This window comes from Pseudophryne corroboree, chromosome 2 (genome assembly GCF_028390025.1).
Source record: "Pseudophryne corroboree isolate aPseCor3 chromosome 2, aPseCor3.hap2, whole genome shotgun sequence".
In the NCBI taxonomy this organism is placed as follows: domain Eukaryota; kingdom Metazoa; phylum Chordata; class Amphibia; order Anura; family Myobatrachidae; genus Pseudophryne; species Pseudophryne corroboree.
The window spans coordinates 819,789,318-819,802,303 of record NC_086445.1 but is presented as its reverse complement, the minus strand read 5'-3'; the positions used below and the strand labels follow the sequence as shown (position 1 = coordinate 819,802,303).

The window sequence follows — 12,986 nt, the reverse complement described above, 5'->3', positions numbered from 1 at the left end:
GCAGTGAGCACTCAGCAGTCAGATAATGATATACAGTATATGATGCAGCACACTGGGCTGAGCACAGATATGGTATGTGTGACTGTGTCACACTGTGTATCGTTTTTTTTCAGGCAGAGAACGGATTAATTAAACTGGTGGCACTGGTCACTGGTCATACTATCAGCAGCAAGTAGTACTCCTCCTATATGCTCCCCAAAATTTGTGTCTCTCTCTCTAGTACTCTAGTCACTCTAAACGGAGAGGACGCCAGCCACGTCCTCTCCCTATCAATCTCAATGCACGTGTGAAAATGGCGGCGACGCGCGGCTCCTTATATAGAATCCGAGTCTCGCGATAAAATCCGAGCCTCGCGAGAATCCGACAGCGGGATGATGACGTTCAGGCGCGCTCGGGTTAACCGAGCAAGGCGGGAAGATCCGAGTCGCTCGGACCCGTGTAAAAAAACCTGAAGTTCGGGCGGGTTCGGATTCCGAGGAACCGAACCCGCTCATCTCTAGAAAAAAGTTTATTTGCAAATTTATAAAAAAACAAAAACTAAGAAATCACATGTACATAAGTATTCACAACCTTTGCTCAATACTTTGTTGATGCACTTTTGGGCAGCAATTACAGCCTCAAGTCTTTTTGGAATATGATGCCACAAGCTTGGCACACTTATCTTTGGGCAGTTGCACCCATTCCTCTTTGCAGCACCTCTCAAGCTCCATCAGGTTTGATGGGAAGCGTCGGTACTCAGCCATTTTCAGATCTCTCCAGAGATGTTCAATGGATTCAAGTCTGGGCTCTGGCTGGGCCACTCAAGGACATTAACAGAGTTGTCCTGAAGCCACTCCTTTGATATCTTGGCTGTGTGCTTAGGGTCGTTGTCCTGCTGAAAGATGAACCGTCGCCCCAGTCTGAGGTCAAGAGCACTCTGGAGCAGGTTTTCATCCAGCATGTCTCTGTACATTGCTACATTCATCTTTCCCTCTATCCTGACTAGTCTTCCAGTTCCTGCTGCTGAGAAACATCCCCACAGCATGATGCTGCCACCACCAAAGCATAAAAAAGGGGCAGACTAGATGGGCCATGTGGTTCTTATCTGCCGTCAAATTCTATGTTATGTTTCTATGTTACCATGCTTCACTGTAGGGATGGTATTAGCTTGATGATGAGCGGTGCCTGGTTTCCTCCAAACATGACGCATGACATTCACACCAAAGAGTTCAATCTTTATCTCATCAGACCAGAGAATTTTGTTTCTCATGATCTGAGAGTCCTTCAGGTGCATTTTGGCAAACTCCAGGCTGGCTGCCATGTGCTTTTTACTAAGGAGTGGCTTCCATCTGGCCACTCTACCATACAGGCCTGATTGGTGGATTGTTGCAGGGATGCTTGTCCTTCTGGAAGGTTCTCCTCTCTCCACAGAGGAATTCTGTAGCTCTGCCAGAGTGACCATTGGGTTATTTTAACCTCCCTGACTAGGGCCCTTCTCCCCCGATCACTCAGTTTAGACGGCCTGCCAGCTCTAGGAGGAATCCTGGTGGTTCCAAACTTCTTCCATTTGTGGATGATGGAGGCCACTGTGCTCATTTGGACATTCAAAGCAGCAGATATTTTTCTGTACCCTTCCCCAGATTTGTGCCTTAAGACAATCCTGTATAAGAGGTCTACAGACAATTCCTTTGACTTCATGCTTGGTTTGTGCTCAGACATACACTGTCAAGTGTGGGACCTTATACTGACAGGTGCGTGCCTTTCCAAACTATGTCATATTAACTGAATTTACCACAGGTGGACTCCTATTAAGCTGTGTTTTCTATTTGTAATACATTTTCAAAAATCTCAAAAAAAAAAACTTTGTTATTATGGGGTATTGTATGTAGAATTTAGAGGACAAAAATGAATTTATTCCATTTTTGAACAAGGCTGTAACATAACAAAATGTGGAAAAAGTGAAGCGCTGTGAAAACTTTCCGGATGCACTGTACAGTGTAATTATTACTATCCCGTGCAGGAACCTTCCATTTGTATATTCAGTTTTACCATCCCTTTATGTCTAAGGACTGATAGATATTTATGCATACTGTACAGTATATGTCAACTCTCCTGAAACATGTGGAAGAGTCATGAAATTAGGGGGGTTCTCCCAGCCTCCCAACAGATATGCCAAGTCTTCCCTTGCTGCTTAATTCTTGGTTTAAGTGGGTAGCTCTGGAGTTCTATGATGCAATTTGTAATAATTTGCATTATTGTAGTCCTGCTTCCACTTTAAAGTGCAGCCATTCATGACTTTAAACAGTGAAGGTGTAGGGCCAGGAGGATTCCTGCACCATGCCCCTCACCCATCTGACATGGCTGCCCTCATCGGGAGAGTCACAGAGTGGGCTGTTAAAAAGTCTGCTAGTATGCATTAACTGTATGTCCATATGTTAAGCTGACTTACACACTTTCCTTCTCTCCAGAATGTCTAAGGAACTCGTGAAGTTTTGGTAGTGCTCTCGGATCCGAGGAGAGGAAGTGACCCTCAAACATCTCTCCTGCTTCCTAATGAATTGGGAGCTTTGGGAACATCTTATAATTGCTGAATACAATGTGTGCAAGTTGCTAGCACAATGTTTATCTACAGTATATACATATACATTTTATTTGCATTACAGACAGTATGGACCATCATTAACACTGTCAACCAAGCCCATACTATTTGAAAATCTGTTTATTTTACATTTAAACTTTAATTTTTATATTGATTTAAGCCCATATTGTGAAAATGATTTATTTTTTATATTTACCTTGAATAGTATATTTGTCTGGGTCTCTATAACCTTTATTTGATACTGAAAACAGTATGTAGGTGTAGGCTTCACACTTGGTGGAGTATACCAACTAAAGTTTATATTTCCATTTACAGATGATACTGAAATATTGACTGGAGGATTCAGGATTTCTATAATAAACATAGAATAAATTAAAAGTACAAATGGAATATTTCAGTAAAACATACAAAATGGTGCAAAAGGAGATGCTGCATGTGGGGCAAACTGAACCAATTGGATTTCACCTTTTATCCAAAAACAATATACAACATCGAAAAGTAGGGTCAGTTCGCTCCTTTGGCGCAAAGGGGAAGGGGAGAGGAAATGACCAGGAAATTACTTGTGTCTGTATTACTTTCCTATATGTATCTCAAAGAATGGAAAGCGATAGTTTGCGTACCCCCACTCACACTATACGAGAGTAGGTCGTATCCATAAAGGTATCTTTTTCCTTTGAAACGATATCACATCAATCTGGACTTTATACCGGGGGTGGATCAGCAATGAAATACAAAAAAGACTGGGTGTCGTACCCCAACTCACACGAAGAAGGAAGAGGTGACTCCTATCAAGGTATCTTTGGATATTCGGTGTCGCTTTGGGTATGCCTCCACATCACACGGTGGTTTCGTGAAATTAAGAGATGGGAAAGACAACCAATGTGTAGTATTTCGAATGACACCACTCTTACGTATATTTACACATCATATGGCATATCTATGCCTCACTTACACCGTGGATATATCTTATGTCTACAGTATATCACAGTATGTAATAAACTGAACATAGACCCTTCACCGTTCTTAGCTAAGTGAAAGCTGATAATGTCGAATTATCCTTAGGAAAGAAAGCTATACCTTAAACACACCTTAAATACACTTTACCATGGAGCCGCTGCGGCCGCTGTACTTAAAGCACACTCTGCGCACTTTGTACGCTTTTAGCGTACAAAGTCCCGTACTGCGTACGGACTTCGCGTACAAACGCCGCACTGACGGTACAAAGTACTCACAGTGCGTACACACCCAGAGATACACCACAAACCATGAAAAGTTATGCAATGCACTGAAAATACGCTTTAAACCTTAGCAGGGCAATGAAGACACAACACCAATTGTGATTTTACCGCTGGGTTCCGACACCACAGTGGATTATTGCTGAAAGGGGGTTTACAATACAAATAATACAATACAATATAACAGAGTAAATGGCTACATTCAATGGTACATACGTGAGTGGACAAGCTTGCGCAACCCGGCCGGTCCTCGGTCATCTGATAACTTTGTGAGTCTTGTGTCTGACCAGGCCTGCAACAGGCTCTCTTTATACAATTCTTCCAAAAGCAATACAATGGATACTGTAATCTCTTTGTCCATTGGACACAGGAATGCACATTTACAGTACAGGAGAGGTCATAGGTCGGTTTGAATAGGTAGGCGATGTCTTTCCCAACTGCTCTTGTGGGTGGTCTCCTCTGGATACCCGCCGCATACATAATGTACAGTAAATATAGTTTATATCTATATTCTGCTCCTGCACATAACTATCCGCAGGAACATGCGATCTTTCTCAAACCAACACCGGAATGTTAGCCTTAAAATACCCTTCAGCTGGATACCAAACACCACTTTATGACCTTGTTCTGTCCCCTCCTATTCTGTAAAGGTGAAGCCCTTTGTTCTGAAACCATTCAAACTGTTGTTACTTTCTGATGTGGTGCAGGGATACTATGTGTACATTGTGCACTATTTGGATTAAATATGTAATGTGTTTTGATAGCTTTCCATGCGTTCACAAACTCTACCGTAAATACCCATACCACGCGCTAATGCGCATGACCGCGGGAGCGACCATACGCAAATTGCAGATATGTGCACGCACAGCAGAGCAAGTATGCGCACGGAGGCCATCTGTGTGTGGTTTGTACTTGGTGTGTGTGTTGTAATATTTTTCGACTTTGACAAAGCGTACCCCAGACTCACACAGTGATCAATAGGGTGACTCCTATAATGGTATCTTTATGTGTCCAGTCACATCTAATTGGCGTACTCCAACTCACGGATGCAAAATGTGGAGTCACTCCCATCAAGGTTTCTTTACTGAATTCATGCTTTGTTGACCATTCATAAATTGGACTCTTAAACACTTGTGGTCTCCAAAAAAGACATGCCTTGACAAAGGTCCCAGGACCGAAACACGTCGGCAGACTGCTGTGTGAATAGCCTTTAATCATTCTAACAGAGAACTTATATGGACTTTTGTTAATACTTTTTAATTGTTTTTTACATTGTTTTGTATCTTTTGTACTTTTTTTAACCATTTTATGGTTCTTCTGTGGAATCCACGAACTATCTTCATTTCACATTTTTGTACATGTGTGTACTGATTGGTGTATTCTTTGGAGGAATAAACTGACTGTTGAATTTTTTTGGAGACCACGAGTGTTTGAGAGTCCAATTTATGAATGGTCAACAAAGCATGAATTCAGTAAAGAAACCTTTATGGCGGTGACTCCACATTTTGCATCTGTGAGCTGGGGTACGCCAATTAGATGTGACTGGACACATAAAGATACCATTATAGGAGTCATCCTATTGATCACTGTGTGAGTCTGGGGTACGCATTCACTTAGCTAAGAACGGTGAAGGGTCTATGTTCAGTTTATTACATAGAAGTAACTGTGATATAGACATAAGATATAACCACGGTGTAAGTGAGGCATAGATATGCCATATGATGTGTAAATATACGTAAGAGTGGTGTCATTCGAAATACTACACATTGGTTGTCTTTCCCATCTCTTAATTTCACGAAACCACCGTGTGATGTGGAGGCATACCCAAAGCGACACCGAATATCCAAAGATACCTTGATAGGAGTCACCTCCTCCTTCTTCGTGTGAGTTGGGGTACGATACCCAGTCTTTTTTGTATTTCATTGCTGATCCACCCCCGGTATAAAGTCCAGATTGATGTGATATTGTTTCAAAGGAAAAAGATACCTTTATGGATACGACCTACTCTCGTATAGTGTGAGTGGGGGTATGCAAACTATCACTTCCATTCTTTGAGATACATATAGGAAAGTAATATAGCCACAAGCAATTTCCTGGTCTTTTCCCCTCCCCTTCCCCTTTGCGCCAAAGGAGCGAACAGACCCTACTTTTCGATGTTATAGAATAAACTAAGTTTATAAAACTCACAACTGGCACAGCACCTGTTTCTTCACATTAAACTGTATATATACCTCCACTCCATCCTTTGCACTGCAATTACCTTCAAGTTTAGAACTCTAAAGTTTAGGACTCTAAACTTTAGCAAAGCAAATTTTGAAAAGATGAGGGTATTTTTCAAGGATATTGAATGGGAAGGTTTGTTTTTAGGAAAAAATACTACGGAGAAATGGGAGGTACTAAAATTCCTGCTAGCTAAAAATACACTCAAATTTATTCCTATGAGCAGCAAAAAAAGGAATAAAAATCATAAACCGATGTGGCTTAACAAAAAGATTAAGGTACTTATGGGCAAGAAAAGGCGAGCATTTAAAAAATACAAATCTGACGGGGGAAGCAGAGTCATTTCAGCACTATAAGGAATGTAACAAAAATTGCAAAAAGGAAATAAGAGCGGCTAAAGTAGAAACTGAAAAACTAGTAGCAAAGGAAAGCAAAGCGAATCCCAAAAAATTATTTAAATACATTAATAGCAAGAGATTAAAGAAGGAGAGTATAGGCCCTTTAAAAGACAAGTTGGGAGTCTTAAGCAAAAATTATAATGACATAGCGGACACACTAAATGAGTTTTTTTCAACAGTATTCACTAGAGAGGACCCAATTCAGGGACTGACACACAATCTCAATAATGAGAATATCCCACTGATAGGTACTTATTTAAGCGAGGAAGTAGTCTGTGACCGATTAAAACATTTAAAGATTAATAAATCACCAGGGCCCGATGGTATTCACCCAAGGTTTCTAATGGAGCTTCACTCTGAACTGGCAAAACCGCTATCTTTGATCTTTAAGGATTCAGTTATATCAGGTATGGTTCCCAAAGACTGGTGTATAGCGGAAGTAGTGCCTATATTCAAAAAGGGAAGTAAAGCTGAACCAGGTAATTATAGACCAGTTAGTCTTACATCTATAGTGGGGAAAGTATTGGAAGGTATTCTAAGAGATAGTATTCAGAAGTTCCTTGAAGTCAATAAGGTCATTAAAAGGAATCAACATGAATTTATGAAGGACAGATCCTGTCAAACCAACTTACTTGGCTTTTATGAAACAGTAAGCGCAAACCTAGATCAGGGTAAAGATGTGGATGTAATCTTTTTAGACTTTGCCAAAGCGTTCGATACTGTACCACACATGAGACTTATCTACAAGCTACAAGAATCAGGGCTAGGAAGCACAATAAGCACTTGGGTCAAAAACTGGTTAGATAATAGGGAGCAGCGCGTTGTGGTTAATGGATCTTTTTCAACTTGTACTGAAGTGCTAAGTAGTGTGCCGCAAAGCTCAGTATTAGGACCGCTATTGTTCAATATTTTCATCAACGACCTAACAGAAGGTCTAGAGAGCATGGTGTCAATTTTTGCAGATGATACCAAATTGTGTAAGGCTATAAATACAGAGGAGGATGCCGAGTCTCTGCAGAACGACTTAGTTAAATTAGAAGCATGGGCAGCCAAATGGAGGATGCGCTTCAACACAGACAAGTGTAAGGTAATGCACTGTGGTAACAAGAACAAAAATTACACCTACCTACTAAATGGGGTAAAATTAGGGGATTCTGTACTGGAAAAGGACTTAGGTGTCCTCATAGATAGCAAGCTAAGCAGTAGTACCCAAAGTAGGACTGAAGCAAAGAAGGCTAATAAGATATTAGCATGCATAAAACGGGGTATTGATGCTAGGGACGAGAGTATTATACTCCCGTTATATAAATCACTAGTAAGGCCACACCTTGAATACTGTGTACAATTCTGGGCACCATACTACAAAAAGGATATCCTGGAGCTAGAAAAGGTACAGAGGAGGGCGACCAAACTAATTAAGGGCATGGAGACGATGGAATACAAGGAAAGGCTTGAAAGACTAGGCATGTTTACATTGGAAAAGCGGAGACTAAGAGGGGATATGATTAACATCTACAAATATATAAGGGGACAATACACAGAGCTTGCGCGGGACCTGTTTTTGGTTAGATCAACACAGAGGACTCGTGGACACTCGCTCAGGTTAGAGGAGAGGAGATTCCGCACAATACGGCGTAAAGGCTTTTTCACGGTAAGGACAATACGTGTTTGGAATTTCCTGCCCGAGGGAGTTGTAATGGCGGAATCTGTCAACACCTTTAAGAATGGGTTAGATAAATTCCTAATGGATAATGATATCCAGGGGTATGGTGCATAGTCATGCATTATAGTTACTATAAATAGGGATAAAATGCAATGGCTGACAGCAGCATCAGTCAGAAATTTTAGTCAAATCATCATGCATAGGAGACCACAAATAGGTTGAACTCGATGGACAATTGTCTTTTTTCAACCTCAGATACTATGTTACTATGTTACTATGTTACTATGTACTGTAGATGCATGCACAGTGGCAAAAATATTGCTCCACTGCGTACAACAGTAACACTACTTCCATCTCTGAATCAGGCCCATATTACATTAATGACCTTTATTAGATCCCTGGAGTGACGAAAATGGGGGTCAGGACGTATAGCCTTACCCCTCAAACGAAGCCCTACCCCCTTCTCTTCGAAGCCCTGTCCCCTTTGCGTGGCACCGCACCGGGTGTCACTGAGGTAAGTGATGCCTCTGATTGATAGATAGATAGATAGATAGATACAGTGCTTAAAGTGGTCCTAGAGAGGTGGTGGAACTCACCTCCCTCCCCACGGTGCCCATGTAATAAAGGTATTGCGCGCGCCGTAGGCGCGCACAGCAAAAAGGGGGTGTGACCTCAAAAAGAAAGGGGCGTGGTCACACAATAGTAATAATGCCCACAGTAGTAGTACCCAAGTGGAAATTTTGAAGTGGGGGTATGGAAAAGTGAAGGGTGCAATTATGTGCGCGCCGAAGGCGCGCGCACTCCTGACAAGGGGGCGTGGCCACACAAAAGGGGGCGTGGCCTTCAGTGTAGTTTACCACACCATATACCCCTTATACACATTATGCACCACAATAGTAGGACCCCTTTCACATTATACCTCACAGTATGAGCTGAAATTCACATTTATACCACACAGTATGAGCCACATTCATATTACACCACACAGTATGAGCCAAATTCACATTACACCACACGGTATGAGCCGAAATTCACATTACACCACACAGTATGAGCCGAAATTCACATTATAGCACACGGTATGAGCCGAAATTCACATTATACCACATAGTATGAGCCGAAATTCACATTATAGCACACGGTATGAGCCGAAATTCACATTATAGCACACGGTATGAGCCGAAATTCACATTATAGCACACGGTATGAGCCGAAATTCACATTATAGAGTGACAGAGTCACAGGGAGAGTGACAGCAGGGACATGGAAAGTGACAGCAGGGACATGGAAAGTGACAGCAAGGGAATACAGTAGGGACTAGGGAGAGAGAAAGGCAGCAGGTTAGATTACCTGTTTAGCAGCGGCGGTGGTCTGCGGTGCTGTGGATGAGTAGGCTGTGGTAGGCGTGACGTGGAGGAGGCTGTGGGCCTCGGAGATAGTGCGGAGGAGGAGGCTGTGGGTGCGCAGAGGTCCGAGGGCGGGGCGGCAGAAGAGGCTGAGGGAGGCTGCAGTGGATCTGGAACCAGGCTGGCTTTATTATCCCTGCCGCCGCATCGAGCTTCTGTGACCACGGCGCTAATATTTCAAAACTGCTGCGGACCGGCAGCCAATCAGCGACAGATTTGAACTAGTAGCGCCGCGGTCACAGGAGCTCGATGCAGCGGCAGGGATAATAAAAGCCGGCCTGGTCCCAGATCCGCTGCAGCTGGGAGTCTGGAACCTGGGCTTCCAGTGCGGCGGCGATGGTAGGGGTGGAGCGACGGAGGGCGGACCGGGAACGCAGCTTCTTTGTCGGCCCATACAGTAATGCCCCCAGCAGTAGCACCCCTTATACAATGCCCACAGTAGTAGTGCCCCTTATGCAATGCCCCCAACAGTAGTGCCCCTTATGAAGTCCCCCCTTTACAATGCCCTCATTAGCTGTGCCCCCCATCAGTAATGCCCTTAATGGTAATGCCCCTGTGTAGTATTGCCCCTAGTCGTTTAGCCCCAGTAGTCATGCCCATACTGGTAATGCCCCTGCAGTTATGACCCCAGCAATTTACTCCCCCCCCCTTTAGTTTAGCCTCTGAGTGGTAATGCCCCCAGTAGTTTTGCCCTCATGTAGTTTGCCCCATGTAGTTTATCCCTCAGTGGTAATGCCCCCTGCAGTTGTGCCCCCAGTTGTTTAGCCCCTGTAGTTTAGCCCCCATGTAGTTTGCCAAAGTTAGTAATGTCCCCAGTAGTTTGCCCCCTTGTAGTTATACCCCCAGTAGTTTAGCTCCTGTAATTATGCCCCCTTGTAGTTTAGCCCCCAGTAGTAATGCTGCCAGTAGTTTGCCCCTTTGTAGCTTGCCCCCTTGTAGTAATGCTCCCAGTAGTTTGCCCCTTGTAGTTTGCCCCAGCAGTAAAGCCCCCCAGTAGTTTGCCCCCAGTACTAAAGCCCCCCAGTAGTTTGCCCCTCTGTAGTTTGCCCCAGTAGTAAAGCCCCCCAGTAGTTTGCCCCTCTGTAGTTTGCCCCAGTAGTAAAGCCCCCCAGTAGTAAAAGCCCCCCAGTAACTAGCCCCCAGTAAAAACACCGCTAGTGGTACACATATAGGAGGAAGGGGGGTGGGAGCACCATACTTACCAAGCCCCGTTTCCGCCGCAGTCCTCTCTCGCCGCCCGCTCCTCGGCACTATGGGAGAGACGTCATGACGTCTCTCCCATAGTGCGCACTGACAGAGCCGGAAGCCGGAGCTCAGTACTGAGCTCCGGCTGCCGCTGCGGAGAGGGAGACGGGCGCCCGCTGGTAACGCGATCTCAGCGGGCGCCCGGCATCTCCCTGCAGCGCCGCCCGGGACATCGGGTTAGGTGAGCCGGGGAGGCGGAACTGCGTTCCGTCTCCTGGTGGAACTGACGGAACGTAGTTCCGCCCCGTTCTGGCTCACTTTAACCCCTAGATAGATAGATAGATAGATAGATAGATAGATAGATAGATAGATAGATAGATAGAACTTACCTATCATTTCTGTTCTAAAGGTTTTTGTGAAATTGTATAAATGATTGAAGAACTGAATTCTTATTTTATAATGCAGGTTTTCGTGTTGATATGTAGAAAGCAGATCTTTCATGTGACAGCCATTATTTTTCCCATGCTTTTTTAAATATTGCTTGCATGCCAAACATCTGGAGCGTAATCTGCGCAAATGAAGTTAAATAATTATTCACTCAATTCATGGCAGAAACTCAGAGAAATAAATAAATAAACTGTTGCAAAGATAAGGTACCGCAGTCCAAAGGAGTAGTTGGCATCTTCCGGAGCATCTTTTTTCAAGTCCCAGGTACAATTGAGATTGGTTAGATTGTATATTGCACAAGACACATTACTGATGTAAACTAAAAGGAGAAAAATATACATGTGAATGTCAAAATATCAAGAAAAACAAACCAACTTCAGTACATTATCAATATGATATAATAAACCAACCTCAGTGCATTATCAATATGATGTGGTACATTATAAAGAAAAAAGCAACCAGTAACAGCCATAGGAGTGAATGCGGCCTTTAATTTTCCAGTAAAGTTTTGAAGATTGAAAGCAAGTAGCTGACTTGTTGCTATGGCAACACTTTGGGAGTGATTCCAAGTTGATCGCAGCAGGAAATTTTTTAGCAGTTGGGCAAAACCATGGGGGTAATTCCAAGTTGATCGCAGCAGGAAATTTTTTAGCAGTTGGGCAAAACCATGTGCACTGCAGGGGGGGCAGATATAACATGTGCAGAGAGAGTTAGATTTGGGTGGGTTATTTTGTTTCTGTGCAGGGTAAATACTGGCTGCTTTATTTTTACACTGCAAATTAGATTGCAGATTGAATTTACCACACCCAAATCTAACTCTCTCTGCAAATGTTATATGTGCCCCCCCTGCAGTGCACATGGGCCCTCATTCCGAGTCGTTCGCTCTGTATTTTTCATCGCATCGCGGTGAAATTCCGCTTAGTACGCATGCGCAATATTCGCAAAATTCGCAAGTGTTTTTACAATGGAGATAGTATTTTTACTCACGGCTTTTTCATCGCTCCGGCGATCGTAGTGTGATTGACAGGAAATGGGTGTTACTGGGCGGAAACAGGCCGTTTTATGGGCGTGCGGGAAAAAACGCTACCGTTTCCGGAAAAAACGCAGGAGTGGCTGGGGAAACGGGGGAGTGTCTGGGCGAACGCTGGGTGTGTTTGTGACGTCAAACCAGGAACGACAAGCACTGAACTGATCGCAGATGCCGAGTAAGTGTGGAGCTACTCTGAAACTGCTAAGTAGTTTGTAATCGCAATATTGCGAATACATCGTTCGCAATTTTAAGATGCTAAGATACACTCCTAGTAGGCGGCGGCTTAGCGTGAGCAACTCTGCTAAAATCGCCTTGCGAGCGATCAACTCGGAATGAGGGCCATGGTTTTGCCCAACTGCTAAAAAAGTTCCTGCTGCGATCAACTTGGAATTAACCCCCATGTGCACTGTAGCGGGAGCAGATATAACATTTGCAGAGAGAGTAAGATTTGGGTGGATTCAGTGGCGTAAGTTTGTCACAGTTGCCCAGAGGCAAGAAAAATTATGGTGCCCTATATATATATATATATATATATATATATATATATATATATATATCTATATATATCTATATATGTAAAAAATATTTTTTATTTTTTGCTCCTGCATAGCAAGCCTGCCGATTCTAACTATATGAAGCTACTACAAAACAGTTGCAACTAGGCAGATCTTTGTAGGGGTCCAGCCACACACTACATAGATCTGCTCAGTCACTCACAATGCTGATTATTTCTCTGACAATTAATTTGCAAGTGTCATATCCAGGATTAGAACCCACAACCTATTACACTGGAAGCATGCACCTCACTGATAGAGATATTTGCT

At 43.4% G+C, this 12,986-nt stretch overlaps 1 protein-coding gene across 1 annotated transcript in view; it reads right to left on the bottom strand.

The window, feature by feature from the left end:
- Positions 1-12,986, bottom strand: part of LOC135051286 (interleukin-5 receptor subunit alpha-like) — a 118,984-nt gene that overhangs the window by 31,332 nt on the left and 74,666 nt on the right. The window contains exons 5-7 of the mRNA XM_063957354.1: positions 11,343-11,451; positions 11,075-11,253; positions 2,775-2,929 (exon numbers count right to left, since the gene is read on the bottom strand). Coding sequence (XP_063813424.1) covers positions 2,775-2,929; positions 11,075-11,253; positions 11,343-11,451 — 443 coding nt within the window. The remainder of the gene's footprint in view (positions 1-2,774; positions 2,930-11,074; positions 11,254-11,342; positions 11,452-12,986) is intronic.